Source organism: Asterias amurensis, chromosome 8 (genome assembly GCF_032118995.1).
Source record: "Asterias amurensis chromosome 8, ASM3211899v1".
NCBI classification, from domain to species: Eukaryota; Metazoa; Echinodermata; class Asteroidea; order Forcipulatida; family Asteriidae; genus Asterias; species Asterias amurensis.
The window spans coordinates 6,827,223-6,844,716 of record NC_092655.1 but is presented as its reverse complement, the minus strand read 5'-3'; the positions used below and the strand labels follow the sequence as shown (position 1 = coordinate 6,844,716).

The 17,494-nt window shown below is 36.6% G+C and overlaps 1 protein-coding gene across 1 annotated transcript; it reads right to left on the bottom strand.

The window, feature by feature from the left end:
• Positions 1 to 1,797: 1,797 nt before the first annotated feature.
• LOC139940712 (glycerol-3-phosphate acyltransferase 3-like) lies at positions 1,798 to 17,465 on the bottom strand. The gene is made up of 15 exons (XM_071937077.1): positions 16,910 to 17,465; positions 15,750 to 15,816; positions 14,689 to 14,822; positions 13,937 to 13,979; positions 10,232 to 10,286; positions 9,935 to 10,000; positions 9,140 to 9,214; positions 8,709 to 8,798; positions 8,004 to 8,094; positions 7,024 to 7,142; positions 5,841 to 5,896; positions 5,358 to 5,443; positions 4,131 to 4,259; positions 3,462 to 3,541; positions 1,798 to 2,925 (listed from the first exon to the last, which is right to left on the bottom strand). The coding sequence occupies exons 1-15, from the start codon at positions 17,120 to 17,122 to the stop codon at positions 2,838 to 2,840; spliced, it is 1,392 nt and encodes a 463-aa protein (XP_071793178.1). The 5' UTR covers positions 17,123 to 17,465; the 3' UTR covers positions 1,798 to 2,837.
• Positions 17,466 to 17,494: the final 29 nt, after the last annotated feature.

Here is a 17,494-nt window from a genome sequence, read left to right as displayed (position 1 = left end):
GTATCATCTTTCTTTGGAGCAATCAACTTTATTAAACTTCTATTATTTAGTTTATTGCTCCATGTTCCAAAAAGAAACACGACGAAAGAACTGCAGTATTTGCTTCTTTTTTCTCTCGAAATTGTACCCTTTGAATACCAGCTTATGATAAGGAAACGACCCAATAATATTAGTCCGATCTACTGTACCTTAAAAGAGAGGAACTGTGTCTAGTCTGAAAATATTTATTTTTTAAACTGCGGCCTGGGGCCATTTTTGATAGAGAAAATATTTCGTAACAATTACCTGCTTAGCAAAAATGAGTAAGATACCAGTCAAATTGTTTACATAGTATGACTTGGTAGTTAACTTTGGGTGGTAACCTAGTTCTAGTTCACGAAATGATGTTATGCAGCAGCTCTACCATATAAAACAGAAATGTGAAATTGGGCCAAATGATCTCTATCCTTGGAGGCAAGCGGCGGTGCGATAGCATGCCAGCGTGAGGGCGCTATAACGATTATTTTTCGGTTGACTCATGATGTTTTATTAGGCTGGTTTAATTCAGTTTGTTCGGGGGGTTTGGTCTTATTTATATAAACTCACAAATGATTGGTACAGAAAATCAACAACAACATAATTTTGAATAATGTGACAGCAAACAGGTTTTTTAAAAAGATTGCATCCAGAAGGTTGAAGACAAAAACTTATCTCCCGACCGAACCGGATAAGTCTTGAGTTTACTTTCTTTTATAACCATTGTTGTTCAATTTATTCCTCAATGGTTGCTCTTTCCAAACAGTTTGTGTAAATGCAAGCATCCGCAAGCAATAAACAATGCATAAATGAATTCATAAGTAAAGTAACATCCGACTTAATAAATTAGTACGTCCGTTCGGACGTCAAGGTGGAATAGAATAATGCTGATGGTCTTTATTGTATTTAAATCATGTTATAAATAATTAATGAGAAATCGAAAGTACCAAGGACATTGAGTACAAGAGGTGTAGCTGAGACGTAAGCCATCAATGGGGGGGACTAGGTCACTCATCTTGCAAAACAAGAGTTGCCTTGGGCTAACAAGTTTGAAAATGCAATCTTGAAAAATTATTTTTTTTCAAAATGGGCCCGTTTTTGTTGTCATTCTCATCTAAACGCACTCCAATTTTACAACAAAAATCTGAAAAGTGCGAAGTAGAACAAATCCCAGATTTAGGTTCATTTGACAGTTATGAAAGTACACTATTATTTAGATTTTTCATGGTTTACCCCTATTAGAGACATTAAGGTCAAGATGGAAAACAAGTCTCTATTGATGAAAACAGCTTCACATGTCGAGTTCAGGACGCCGTCTCGTAACTCCAGAGTCAGATGGGGATGTCAGTCACTGTTTTAATGGCACTGGACACTATTGGTATTTTACTCAAAATAATAGTCTCCATAAAAACTTGCTTGGCAACTGCCGAGATGCGACTGTGAGAACCGGCTCCCTCTGAAGTAAAATAGTGAAAGAGGCTCGGGTGGGAAGCAAATTTTTAGTCATCTGAAAGTGCAACAGGGTGTTTTTTTTTTCTTTCATTAATATTTTGCATCTTTGATGACCAGTTGAGTAAACAAATCACAAATAATGATTTATTTAATGCTAATGTTGGGGGACACACCCAGTGAGAATACTGGTCTTTGACAATAATCACTCAAGGTGTCCATACCTTAACTCACCATAAATAATTGACAATGTGATGCATCAAATGAACTGGAAAGCATCTTTAAATTAAATAAGCCAACAGGAAAAATTTTACATTCTCACACAATTGGTGTTTTCCCCCATCAAACAATTTATTATCATTCCTAGAATTTTAGTAATCCATTAGCAATTTGTAATTCTTGAGAATATTATATTTGACAAGAATGAGTCTTATAAATAATCACAAAATAATACTTTCTCTGACGATTATTTTCTTCTAATAATTAAATTAAAACTCAAGAGTAAAAACAATTAGTTGTCTAACTGTAACACACATTTTTATTTTCAAAAACTTAGAACTCCTGTTAACTCCATGTTTTATGCATACTTGTTATTTTAAGAAGTACAAACTCCTTAAAGACATGGACACTATTGGTAAATGTCAAAGACCAGTCTTCCCACATGGTGTATCTCCACACATGCATAAAATTACACTATTAGTAATTACTCAAAATAATTACTAGCATACCTACTATGAGGTGAGTAATGGGGAGATGTTGATAGTATAAATCATCGTGGGAAACGGCTCCCTCTGAAGTTACAAGTACATAGTTTTCGAGAAAGAAGTAATTTTCCAAGAATTTTATTTCAAGACCTCAGAACTAGAATTTCAGGTCTCGAAACCAAGCATCTGAAAGCCCACAACTTCAAGTGACAAGGGTGTTTTTTATTTCATTATTATCTCGCAACTTTGACGACATATTGAGCTCAAATGTTCACAGGTTTGTTATGTTGTGCATATGTTGAGATACACTAAATGAGAAGACTGTTACCAATAGTGTCCAGTGTCTTCAAGTGATATGTAAGCAACTATATATGCCTCCATCCATGTAACATGAATTGAGTGCTTTCTTCTATAGTTAATGCACCAAAAACACCTTATAATTATACAAACATTGAACGGTCCTTAAAATCTCTTGTATAACTACAGAGTTTAAACATTACAATTAATTAACTCAACAACTCACAAGAGTGGCCATAGCTGTAAAACACATTACTTTGCATTGTTTTACGGTATCAACAAAGTCCATTTTTGTTGCAAAAATAACAAAACGATATCAAAAAGTCAGTTGAATAAATCCAGACAAATGAGTTTATATTTAAGGCAATTTTCTCAGTCAGTTTTTATAATCTTGCTATATTCTTCTTGTTCCTTGGCTTTGAATATGCTTTTAACTCGCGTTCTCTTTAACTGGCCATCCCTGTAAACAGAACAAAAACAAAACACATTTCAATTATTTTCCTTTTTTTTATGCTACAAAAATTATGAAACTTACATTTGGACATTTCAATATTCAGAAGTTTGAGACTTATAGGCACTGGACACGTTTGGTAATTGTCAAAGACCAGTGATCTCACTTGGTGTATTCCAACATAAGCATAAATTGACAAGCCTGTGAACATTTGGGCTCAATTGGTCATTGAAGTTGCACGATATTAATGAAAGAAAAAACACCCTTGTCGCACCATGGTCACATGAAGTTGTGTGCTTTCAGATACTTGATTTCAAGACCTCAAATTCCAAATCTGAGGTCTGGAAATCAAATTTGTGGGAAATTACTTCTATCTCGAAAACTAGGTCACTTCAGAGGGAGCTGTTTCTCACAAAGTTTTGTACTATCATCAACCTCTCTTCATTACTCTTCGTCAAGAAAGGTGTAATAATTGTTTTGAGTAACTACCAATAGTATCCACTGCCTTTAACATACCTAAAATGAGATATGTATACATTGCTTACCATGTTAGATCCAGTAAGCCACCCTGCTTAGCAATGGCTGCTTTGACCCGGTTAGCAAACTCAATAGCCTCTTCATCTTCCTGAATAAAATAACAAGCAAACATTTGATCAATCTAACAACCAAAAACTAACAGTATACAATGTCAGTATTTGACTTTAATAACGGACTTTGTACTCAATTTTGCTGTGCTATACCAAACAAAGCCCCACTTCCTATATGGCCAAGCTCAACACTTGTTAACAGAAAATGGTGTTTGAAGCTTTGCATGGTGTGGAGATTTAAGAGTAACTATAACAATAAATATGAATAGTAAACTTGCGGGTACAACCATATGTAAAATCTCTTTTGAAAGAGTGGTGGCTCTGAAAAGAGCCGTTTATTTTTTATTATTTTTTTTTAAAGCTCTCGACCGCCGCAATGCCTTAATCCACAACGAAAAATGCACAACTCCTTCAATAGAGATTCTACTCATGTTTGTACCCGCGAGTTTACTATTCATATTTATATTTATAGTTACTCTTACTTGTAACAGAGTTCAAAGTTTTGGTTGATGAGTTACTATAAGGTGTGGGACTGTGCTAGATTTGCTTAAGTGGTGGGAGAATTGGTAGCCCAGTCAAGCACAAAAAAAAGTATTGGTGGGTAGTCTAAAGACATTACATACTTACCCCTTTAACCATGGGAGGCAAATACCAGACATCACACACAATAGCCCAGCTGGTCATCATCATCAGTAGGTACCGGACCATTGAGTATTTGCTACTGTTCCAGAACGGATCACCAAAACTGGAGTTGTACTATAACAAAAACATAAAAAAACTCTGTACATAAAAAGCCCTATTTCATGGATTGCAAAATAAAATAATAATATAAATGGCACATAATAAAAATGTTTCAAAAAATCTCATTTCTAGGGATGGCTTGAATTTGGGGGAAAATTCCACATACAGAACTTGAAGCTCAGAATCTGTACTGGACCGAAACCTTATTTACAAGAACAGAGTCAAATATTAGAAGAGACTAGAATCAAAATGAGAAGACAGATTCTATTAAAGACACTGGACACTATTGGGAATTGTCAAAGACCAGTCTTCTCACTTCGTGTATCTCAACATTGTTCGAGACCTTAAATTCTAAGTCTGAGGTCTCGAAATCAAATTCGTCGAAAATTACTTCTTTCTCGAAAACTATGTCACTACAGAGGGAGCCGTTTCTCACAATGTTTTATACTATCAACCTCTCCCCATTACTCGTTATCAAGTAGGGTTTTATGCGAATATTTATTTTCAGTAATTACCAATAGTGTTCACTGCCTTGAACTGTTTTATTTTCACAAACACTATGAGATGATGTATCTCTTCTGCTTTATGGGTGATACTCAGCAGGATCGGAAGCTATTTATGAAACTCAAACTCAAACTTAAAGGGAGTGGACACTACTGTACTGGTTATTTACTCAACACAAATATTAGCATAAACCTTACTTGGTAAAAGGCTGTTGATAGCACAAAACATTGTGAGAAACGGCTCCCTCTGAAGTGACGTAGTTTTCGAGAAAGAAGTTATTTTCCATAAATTTGATTTCGGGACCAAAATCAAGCATCTTGAAAGCACACAACTTCGTGTGACAAGGGTGTTTTTTCTTTCGTTATTATCTCGTGAATCCACGACCAATTGAGCTCAAATTTTTACAGGTTTGTTGTTTTATGCATATATGAGATACACCAAGTGAAAAGACTGGTCTTTGACATTTACCAATAGTGTCCTGTGTCTTTAAGCAAAGATATTCAATTGAAAACTACAAGAACCAACGGACTTGTCTGTCTTGAGTTTACTGGCCTGGCACTGGAGCCATTGACCTCTAGCTGGTAGTCCCGTGAACAATTTTAGTCTTACCTTGATGGCTACTGGATAGATGGTACCTCCTATCTCAAAACTTCCTTTTTTAAATTGCATGACAGATGTGTTGTTTATGCAGGTTCCTAAATAATAATAAACAAACAAGAAAATGAGTTAATTCTACACTCATGTGCATATACACAAATCAGTCAAGGGAAACTTTGATTCATTACTGGTTAAAGGCATTATATTTCATTAAGGGAATAAATAAACAAATAGCTGTTTAAAATGTGCAGCACACAAATGCGCACACAAAACATTTTCACAAAAGTTTTTGAAAATTTGCAAACTTAGAAACACTTGCCAGAAGTGTCATAAGTTTTTTAACATTTATAAGTGCATTTATGAATGGGAAGTAAAGAGTAGTGATTCGTTCTTAAACGGCCGTTTAAAACCTTGCAGGGTTGTGCAACCTTGCTCAGCCACGACCCTGCCCGTTAAACCATCTGGGTCTTTATGAACAAGGATTAAACAGCTTACCTTCTGGAAATATCAATATGGGTAACTTGTGGGGATCATCAACATGCTCTTTCAATCTGTAGACAAGTAAAATAGCAAATCAATTAAGTGTAAGCACTGAGGGAGGAATCTATGTAAAAATGCAGACTGTTAATAAAGAACAGGACCTTTTATTGCGCTGGTCTGGACCTTTGAACACGAGAAAAGTATTTAAATTGAAACTAAAGTTTCTCACAGCATATTGCGCCAGAGCACCTTGTAAACCATTACACGGTGCTTAAGGATTAGGTCTTACATCTCAAACTTCGTTCCACTCCTTGCAGTAATAACACCTGCCATCGAATTCACCAAACCCTTCCTAACTTAGGATTAATCTTAGGACTTAGGATGAGTTAAATTCCGTATCCAAAGACGTTAGGGCTCATTTAACCCATCCTAAGTTAGGACGGATTACTCGTCTTAACTCGAGACAGGATTAATCCTAGCGTTTTGTGAAATCGGCTGCTGGCGCTTTGTATCCTTTGGCAAGAGGCGCATTAAAAAATACGATAATTATTATTGTTATTATGTATTATATAAAGTGGAGGTATTTGAAGGTAAACTTTTGTTAAATAAAGTTTCATAAAAACTAAAGCGATGCTGAACATAAAATTACAAAGCTGTAATATGAATTCTTGAGAGCTGAATGGAAAATAAGTTGGACAAGGGGTATATGATCAGGTCAAATATCAGAGGCTACTTGGTAAATCAAGGGGTGAGAGTCATTACCAAAGAAAAAGTCTGAAGCTTGGATACAAATTTAAAGGGAAATGATGGCATTTCTACCATTTGGTAACCACTGAGGTTATAGATTCCAAGGAGCTTTTAGAAACAGTATCCAAAGCAATAGAGAAGTAGACCAATGACCAGGATTTCTTTATTTGTGGCAAAAAATATATTGTCTAATTTTCTGCACCAGGCCGACATAAAAAGTCCGAGTTCAGCCAAAAGTCTGAACAATCTCATCCCTGTTAATCAAAATGTAGCAATGTTGGACAAGATTTTACAAGGGACCCTGGACACTCCAAAAATTATTGTCCTTTCACACGAGGTGCATTTTGTAAAATTTTACAACCATGCTACAATTTAGCAAGGGACCCTTGGTAAAGTGCTCTCGTGTGAAAGGGGCTTCTAAGAGGTGACTTGGTAAATCATTATGTCTGACCTTTGTGTGACCTTCATCCTATCCCTCATCTCTGAGCGTTCAAACCAGATATGATCAGTTCCAGTACGACTCATTGCTCGTTGAAGCATTCCCATGAAAGCTGTGTGTAGCTGTCCAATCTGAAATAATCAAGCAAGTCAGATAATAACAGTGGCTTCTTATAAAGCGCTCATATCCATCACTCGGTGACGCTAAAGGTGCTTTAACATACAGTATTTCCTGCAGGGTATGGTGGACTACGTTTGAATTACATGTATGAGACCTACTCCTTTTATATAGCGCTGTGTAATGGTTTACTAGGTGCTGTGGCGCAATATGCTGCCAATCCAGCCAGGAACACCGGAACAACCCCCTTCTATTTTCAGACATACATATTTTCAGACTTCTATTTTCAGACATACACAGGACGAAAGGCTTTATGTCCCATCCGAAGGATGAAGCAAGTGTTAAATGTCTTGCTTAAAGGACACAAGTGTCATGGCTGGGACCTGAACCCACACTCTGCTGAAGAGAAACACCAGAGTTTGAATTCGGTGCTCTTAACCGCTCGGCCACGACACTTCCACTTCAGCTTCTATTCATCCTGTTATTGGTGCTAACAAACTGTGCAAGTATTATATTTTGGGACCTGCTAAAGTGCGCATGTTTGTTTCCTTAAAGGGAAGGTACACGTTTGGTAATTACTCAAAACAAATATTAACTTAAAAACTTCACAGTTTTTATGATGAGATACACCAAGTGAGAACACTGGCCTTTGACAATTACCAATAGTGTACAAAGCAATGTATATAGAACCAAAGTCTTCCCATCATCAGACTTGCATAGTCTACTGCGCTGTGGATGTGTAATTATACACCCCAAAGAAGTAACTAACAATAAGATAAATACATGATGTAAAAGTGGGCTTCCCCCATCAAGAAAGAACATCCATTTGTGTAACTGGTTCATAGTAAATAGTTGAATCAATATGAATGACTTACAAAAGCATAGACGTTGTCACTTGAAAGAATGGCTATATCGATTGGAGAGGTGTGGTTCGCTACACATATTCCTCCCTTAGCTCGATTCTCCCTGCAACAAAGTTTGAAAAGATGAATAACCTTATTATCTGGTGTTATTTTTGCTTTTTCCATTATTAAAATGATATAACTATTATCAATGCGGTTAAAAGAGCAGTGGTGTCTTTATTGGACACTTTCAACAAGACGAAGGGTATACAAGCTCCAGAACATCCAAACTACCCGTACAGCGCCCTCTATGGTGCCGAGAATGGGTATCAAAGGCAGTTGAGCAGTGGCCATGGATACAAATCTGACAAAGCTCCTACAGTTGTAACTGATGGCTACAAGGAAACTAAAATAAATGTGTTGTAGGTGACATCTAAATTTATTTGGATTCAAGAAATCCAACCTCATAATGCATTATTGGCCAACAATCCAGTTGAGGGAAGAAACTCTGCGCATACAACCATGTGAAGATCACTTTTGTATGAGTGTTGGCTCTGGAAAGAGCTGGTGTGGTCTCGACGTTTCCAACACACCATGCAAAGTTTCAAATAACACAATCCAGCTGCACTTATTTAATGATGGCGTCTTATTGATTAGTTTATTAATTCAGAAATCAAAGCTTCAAAGCCTTGAGGAGGTTGCAATAAAAATAATAAAAAAGTTTAAAATATATCTTACCTGTTATGGAATGTAATGATTGCAGAGAAACATCGGCAAAACATCCGATGAAGTGTCAGGGAACTGTATTTATTCAAAATCTGTTTAAACCTGGAAAGATCAGCAAAACTACATGATTAAAATCTCCTGTGATTTGATGAAATAAAGAGTCAATCTTGATTTTGGTTGGTTATCATTCAGAAATACGAGACCAATACCTGAATGATTTTTTTGTTCTATTTCAGTTTGATGCAAACTAACAAAAAACTACATCTGGTACTCCAGATAGCACATTACAAAGCACAATGACCGGGGAAAACTTTTAAAATAGCCTGTCAGGAAATGGTTGTCGTGTGATTTTGAGCTTAAATAACCTTGCAGATTAGTGGTTTAGATTCAAGGAGGTTCTAAATACTTAAAACACAAAAAGGATAAAATGCGAAGATACTAACCTGGAATCTGGTAGGTAACCAATGAAAGCAGACGACACTAGTAGATACACCATACAGATACTAGTCACAGCAAGTCTAGTAAAGAAAAATTACATACTCTTTTTTTAGTCATGAATCCTCATTTACTAATCCTACACATAGATTTGAGTCTGATGGACCAAGGGCAGCTCTGAAAAACTAATTAGGAGTAATCTCTACATCCATGGAGGTAAAATAAATTGGGGGGCTAATCATCCTTACTCGCAGCTAAGAGCTTAATTGCGATGGATGCGGCTACAAACGTTTTCGAGAAGCAGGCATCCAAGGGCGCCTTTGGCTGCCAGCCACATCAACCCATTATGACCACGGAGCACAGCAAAGATCGAAGGTTTGATTTTTCCCGAGGGAGGAAAACCTGATGGTCTGGAAAACCCTCTTGGCACAGCAGAGAACCAACACACAACTCAACTCACATGTAGCCCTGTCCGGGAATTGAACCTGGGTCACCTTGGTGAGAGGCGAGCGTTTATGCACAAGCCAACCGTGCCACCCTATAGGTAGAATGCTATATCTAAATGAGACTTTTATTGACACTTGGTGGCAGCAGACTAAGTATGAAAAAAGCTCTTCTTCTGGATCATTATATTCTACTTTTAAAATATCTATCTAACAATATGCATTTTATAACCAACGGTTTCAAACACTTTCCAAAGACCAGCTCGTCCGATCCAAGTTCTGAAACGTGTTCCATTAAGGGGGGAGATACCTCCCTTACTGAGTTATAGAAGGGAGATTAACAAGGAAAGACTTTCTTACCTTACTGGCAAAAGAACCATATATCGGAAAAAGAAAGCAGCCATCCACAGCAAGGTCAGGCGAATACTGAAGAATAAATTTGTTTAAATTTAGCAAAGAAACACAAAATGGTTCAGAGGTCAAATAATGACATTTCATGTTCAGAATAATGGGAGTTATATATATTTTTTTTCAATTATGCCCCCCCCCCCCCTTGAGCAGTAGTCAAACCTTATTTAACACAAAATGAGATCTCTGTAACCAAAGGTCTCCCATGAAAAATTTAAAAATATATCCTGTGGAGACATTGCTACTCACTTGAGGTACTGGTACTGCATACTTGTTCTTGTCAGTAAATTCCATGAGGGAAGTTCTGAAAGGAACAAGAAACGAAAAGACTTGATTCTAAATGTTTAAACCTGAGAGCACAACTGTAAATAATTCTACAAATGTAACTAAATACAAGAAAGTACAAAATAACCAACCATTAAATATTGTTTCGCCTGGTAACTTGTATGAAACCATTGTGGGCTAAGCTGAACTTTTTGTGCTAAGCTTATTTTGGGGGTTACAAAATAACTAATATATATTGTTTTGCCTGCTAACTTGTATTTAAACATTGTGTGCTAAGCTGAATTTTGTTGTGCTTAGCTTATTTGGGGGTACATTAATTGAGACCTGGGCCCAATTTCATAGCGCTGCTTAGCGGCCGATTTTGTGCTCACTGTGCGATTTCCATTTCATAGCGCTGCTAACCGTAAGCACACAAAAACCGTCACACATGCAAACCGATCGGTGCTTACCGCACAAAAATAAATGACGTCACAATGCAAATCCATGGTAAACGCGCGATATAGGGCCCAATTTTTTTGCTAACCTGTGAAATACGCTAAGGCTTAAGCAAATTTTTCTGCTGCAGTAAGCACACAAATTTGTTTACTGTTAAGCAGCGCTATAAAATTGGCCCCTGGTTTGTTATCTATTTAACCTGCTAGATGATAAAGGCTTTTTGTAGACAATGCTTATCTTTACCCATGGCTTCTCTTTGTATTGACATAAATGGCCTACAAAGAAAAACAACTTATCTGGTGGATCAAAATACATTTCAAGTCTGACCACATTGTGGTGATTCTAGAGATGTACAGTGTACATGACAGTGTGTTGAAAAAACTGTTAGTCTTGACTGGCAGAGTTTAAAGACACTGGACACTATTGGTAAATGTCAAAGACCAGTCTTCTCACTTGATGTATCTCAACATATGCACAAAATAACAAACCTGTGAAAATTTGAGCTGAATTGGTCGTCAAGTTGCGAGATAACAATGAAAGAAAAACACCCTTGTCACATGAAGTTGTGTGCTTTCAGATGCTTGATTTCGAGACCTCAAATTCTATTTCTGAGGTCTCAAAATCAAACTCGTGGAAAATTACTTCTTCCTCACAAACTATGTCACTTCACAGGGAGCCGTTTCTCACAATGTTTTATACTATCAACCACTCCCCAATACTCGTTACCAAGTGAGGTTTTATGGCAATAATGATTTTGAGTAATTACCAATAGTGTCCACTGCCTTTAACCATAGAGAAAGCCTTTATGGTTTACCAAAGGAGCAAAGAGAATAATAGAATGTCTGAAAAACTGATCACACAACCGATAAGATTGTTAGTTTTTCCTAGAGTTCACTGGTAGATTTTAGCAAAGGAGTATATAGAGGGGAGTGGCAGTTGTGTAGAAAGTGGGGCTGGGAATAAAGGATTACTGATACAGAGATACTTGTTAATGGCAGTGGACACTATTGGTAATTGTCAAAGACTAGCCTTCACAGTTGGTGTATCTCAACATATGCATAAAATAACAAACCTGTGAAAATTTGAGCTCAATCGGTCATCGAACTTGCGAGATAATAATGAAAGAAAAAAACACCCCTGTCACACGAAGTTGTGTGCATTTAGATGGTTGATTTCAAGACCTCAAGTTCTAAATCTGAGGTCTCGAAATCAAATTTGTGGAAAATTACTTCTTGCTCGAAAACTATGGCACTTCAGAAGGAGCTGTTTCTCACAATGTTTATACCGACGACCTCTCTCCATTACTCGTCACCAAGAAAGGTTGTATGCCAATAATTATTTTGAGTAATTACCAATAGTGTCCACTGCCTTTAAAGCCAGGGGGCACTATTGGTAATTACTCAAAATAATTATTGGCATAAAACCTTATTTGGTACTGAGTAATGGGGAGCTGTTGATGGTATTAAACATTGTGAGAAACGGCTCCGTCTGAAGTAACTAGATCTCCATTCTTCACATATACCCACAGAAAATGAAGACAATATTATGTAATACAAATAAATGAGAAGTATTGTCCGGTACACAATATACACTTAAAAAATTGTTTGATTATGTCCATGAAATCTGTACATTAAAAGATTACGGTGCAAGCTTCATTCAAAAACATATAATTGAAACAATCAAAATACAAGGCTACAACGTAAATAACCAGGATTTAATCTCTTCAGCAGATACAGGAACTTATCAATCAGCTCAGAGAAGCAGGAATTTGATAAGCGGAGGGATGAATCCTTGATTTAAATCTCTTCTGTAAGGTTAGCTTCTAGAAGCCCTGGTAAATATAAATTTATGTAACATGGAAGCCCAAAACACTGGAAACATAAAGTTCATGTGTATAAAATGTGGAAATACTGGGCCTGTCCTGACAGAACAGAATAGTATTAAAGGCAGTGGACACTATTGGTAATTGTCAAAGAACAGCCTTCCCACTTGGTGTATCTCAACATGCATAAATTAACAAACCTGTGAAAATTTGAGCTCAATTGGTCATCGAAGTTGCGAGATGATAATGAAAGAAAAAACACCCTTGTCACACGAAGTTGTATGCTTTCAGAAGCTTGACTTCGAGTAAGTTAATTTCGAGACCTTAACATCTAATTCTAATTCTAAGGTCTCGAAATCAAATTCCTTGTCAATTACTTCTTTCTCGAAAACTACGTCACTTCAGAGGGAGCCGTTTTTCACAGTCTTTTATACTATCAACCTCTCCCCATTACTCATTACCAAATAAGGTTTTATGCTAATAATTATTTTGAGTAATTACCAATAGTGTCCACTGCCTTTAAGTTAGTAAATAATAATACTCACAAACTATCTTTATACTAACCGCAACAAAATAGTACAAATATCACTTCAAGCATCAATACATCAGGAAATTTCATTTTAAAAAGGCCAAGAGATTAAAACTTTCAACTTGATGTGAGGTGGCAGGAAAGTAACAAGGTTGATTTAATATCCTGTTAGTTTCTACTTATCGTGGGAAGTTAATGCATGCCACGTATTTCTTTTGGAATGTAAAAAGAAATGTGAAGTTTCACACAGAACAAACTAATTAAGTCCAATATATACTTAGTAGAATGAAACCGATAGACAAAATCATAATCAATTGTACAAACTACAAACACTGTCTTCTTCATCCTTTCACTTTCACTTATGGACCCATCATATGAGCACTCACAAATTTTCAAGATTTTAGCAACCTTTGAAAAGTAAGCTACACATTTTGAAAGACAATGAAGGTTTTGAGGATATTCGTGGGTTTGTCAACTATCTCATTTAAAGCCATTGGACCCATTCTTCGGTACAGAACAAAAAAAAGTTCACATATTTACAAACAACTTACAGGGTTTACAGAAGGTAGTGGTGAAAGACTGCTCTTGAAATATAATTCCATGAAATGCTTTACTTTTTGAGAAAACAGTAAAACAATATCAATTCTCGATATCGAGAATTGCGGATTTATTTTAAACACATGTCATGACAAGGCGAAATGTGCAGAAACAAGGGTGGGTTTTCCTGTTATTTTCTCCCGACTCCGGTGACCGATTGAGCCTAAATTTACCCAGGTTTGTTATTTTATAGGAGTTGTGATACACAAAGTGTAGGCCTTGGACAATACTGTTTACCGAAAGTGTCCAATGGCTTTAACTGAGTGAAAGAGTACATTGTACCTACCTTCGGCAGTGAACCGCTTTGTAACTTCATCTTCAATAATGGCCTAAAAGAAATAGGGATAACAAATTCCGATTGAGTAATATTTTTTTTTTAACCTTGGTGAAACCTCTCTGTGAAACACTGTTTTTCAGAGGAGCCCAGCAACTACAAAAATTGTATTAATATTAATTTTTTTTATTTAAATGCTATATTGATTGAAATATGATTTAACTGAGAGACCTGCAAAATAAAAAAGCATGAGGGGACACTGGGTGCCAGACTAGACTGCACATTAGGTTGTGCTACGTTTGGACACGAAATGGCTATCAGCAAGTCACTCTCTCAATACAGCCTTGCTTTTACCAACCCTACTCATTGCCCTTGAACTCTGACCTTAGATTGATTGATTTAATTTACTGTCATTTCTTTACATACTTTGGTGAGAATCAAAGTACCAGATAATGGGGAAAGAAGAGCCACTAGTATAAATAAATAATATTACATTTACTCCTTTTATGGAAAAATTATGGGCTTTGTCTACTGACAGCACATAATACATTACGCTTGTAGGTAGGTTTGCTTGGTATACATGTACATGTAAACCATGAAGGTACACATTTCCATGGTCTGTTTAAAGCAAAAATCACTCAAATAGAAATCATCTTCATCATCAGCCCATGTTATTTCACAGAGAGGTGAAGGCCTCTCCCAAACTATGCTAAGTATTCTGTGAATACTATTCTGCAAAGTATAACTGAATAACAAGTACCTACCTCAACTCCCTTTTTGCAGAAGTAGAATACATCAGAAAACTGGAAGTTTTCTTTGCCGATACGTTCCACAGTTTGGTTGACAACTGACTTAACGCCATCCGCTAGATGTTTGGTTGAGTCTTTTACAATAAGAACTAAAATAGAAGATTCATGATGGAAATTATTAGCAAATTAAAACATTGGACAGAATTTGGAGAGTACACCTCCCACCTTAAAAGCTCAATCAAAACTAAATTTAATAGGGGGAACATAGGTTGTCAGATTCTAAGGCCAAGAATACCAACAAGCTTATTTGAGGTATGGGGGACGTGATAGGAGTGTACTGTTTGGTTTGGGTGTATACACACAAATTTACCCAAACCTTACAGTGTTGTAGCATTGTGTCGCTATATCTCAAAAATGCTTGTTGTTTTAATCCTACATAAATGTAGATGTGATAAAATAAATGACCTTTGAAAAGTTTGTTTTAAAATGTGAACTGTTTTTTCAGACATTGCTAAAATCTAGAGTGATTATGTCCACACAGAAAGAATAATCCGCAATTAATAGACACAATCTGAGAAACAGTTCATGCAGGAGTGGTTCTCAGATTGAAATGTGTTTGAGTTCCTCTCTCTCTAAAAACAACATAACTTTGAAGGGAATCGTTTCTCAAAGTGATACATTACCAATACCTGAGGCGCTTCTTACCAAGTATTCTTGTACGGCCAGTTATTAACTTTTGGAGTAATTACCTAAGGTATGTATACCATGCAAGTATTTTACGAACAAATTAACACATTTCCATAAAATTCAAAACAGAGAAAGGTCAGGTACAATTATAGAATACACGGCCACTCCAGGGTTAGGGTTAGGGTTAAGGTTAGGGTGAGGGTTATGTTTAGGGTTAGGGCTGTTGCAGAGTGTGGCCCTGTATTCTATAGTTACTCCAAAGGACATTCAACTCTGGTGTTTGAGTAGAATACTGCTAAAAATTTAGACCAACTCTAAAATTTGAAAAACACACAGACATTAGACATTTTAAAATTGAATACCACAAAGTTTCTTTGTCAAATACCAACCATTTGCTGAGGACGCATTTGGAACAAAGATTTTCTCATCATCTCGTTTTTCTTCTTCATCATCATCCTATTCAAAGAGAAAACAAACAAACAAACAAACGAGTCAAAGAACAAGTCATGAAGTCTGCCAGCAAAATGGTAGAGAACAATGGTCTACTTAATAGTATTTGCTTTAACCAATGTAGATTTTTAAATATATTTTTTTCATTAATTACGTCATTAGACATTCATTTAACAAAAACAATAATATTTTGACCACTTGGCCTTGTGATGTTATTGCTCAATGGCGGATATTACCGTTCGTTACTAAATTCAGGGTTAAAAAAACACCTTTTTTACAGTTAAAAATACAATTATTCAACAGTTTGAAAGTGATTTGTTATTGCTCAATGGCGGATATTACCGTTCGTTACTAAATTCAGGGTAAAAAAAACACCTTTTTTACAGTTAAAAATACAATTATTCAACAGTTTGAAAGTGATTTGGGTGCATATGACTCTTGCGGATATATTTAACGGTTGACTTACTGTTCAACTGTTCTGTTAAAGTGCATTTAAAAATTGTTGTCGTGAGTTGTCGTGAGGGGTCGTGAGTTGTCAGTATTTAGTGCGACCCTGCCCCCCGGTAGAACTCGAACCGGGGTCCCCAGAGAGGTGCAGAAGGCTAGGCAAGACACCACTGCGCCAACCTGACTTCCCTGGATAACCCCTAGTTTCACTGTTTGGCAAAAAGGCTCTCTTGCATCCTGGCCAATCTCCATGTCATGATCCTCGGCCCCAAAGCCTAGGTAATGTTTGGCGACACTAAGTACTAGGCCTAATATTATTATAAAAACACTTTTTTTAAAGTAACACTTTAACTAAATAAAATACAGGCGTGTGATAAGTAACTAAATTACTTCTAGAAACTAGTTTCTAGAAGTAATAAGTAACTATCCATGAAAAAGGAGGAAAAGAGAAAGGATAACTTTCCGTATGGCGCCACCACTTTTTCACTCATTTTTACAAAAAGGGATATGTCAATCAGGTAAATTAGACACTATATTATTTTATTTCGAATGAAAAAGTGGTGGCGCCATACGGAAACTTTTCCAAGAGAAAACCTAGTGGATTGGCACTGGACATGGACTCGGATGGAGGTTGATCAATTTTAAAACTTACCTCATGTCCAACGCCTTGATCAATCAATTCTGAATCTGACTCGGGCTTTTGTCCAATTTGATAGCCAAGCTCAAACATTCGCAGAAGAAAGTTGATGTAGAAATGACGGATTCCCAGAGAAATGCCGAAACATCCTGGTAGAACAATCAACATAACTAGACACGAGAATGGTGTCAAAAACAGCCCGAGTATGACAAACAATAACTGCTCCATGGTGGCCGGGTAGTGTCTTCAGTCGTTCGTTCGGTAAACTCAACTGTCGTGTAGTTATTTTACAACGAACTTAGTCCCTAAAAAGTTGTAAATGTAAGTCCCTTGCATTGGACTTCTCGAAAGGGCAGCAATTTAGCGAATGTCATACATACATTCCATCCCTCTAGCTAGGAACTGACTAAAACCATTTAATGAATGGAAAAGCCGTTTCACAATAAAAAGAAAGATTTCACATCATATCTGTAGGTGACCTTTACTTCTCACTGTCACTGTGCAATGCTGTTGATGATGAAATGTGTACTCCGTTTTGTGATGAGATCGAGTTTGATTAAAATCACGCGGTATAAGCATGCAGCGTGCTCTACCAACGGT

Excerpts from the sequence above, each read along its gene's own strand:
- LOC139940712 (XM_071937077.1), bottom strand. The coding sequence starts at position 17,122 with ATGGAGCAGTTATTGTTTGTCATACTCGGGCTGTTTTTGACACCATTC. Across the intron at positions 14,823-15,749 it reads AAATGCGTCCTCAGCAAATG|TTCTTATTGTAAAAGACTCA; the intron begins GTTGGTATTTGA and ends CTTCTATTTTAG. Across the intron at positions 3,542-4,130 it reads TGCCTCCCATGGTTAAAGGG|GAAGATGAAGAGGCTATTGA; the intron begins GTAAGTATGTAA and ends TATTTTATTCAG.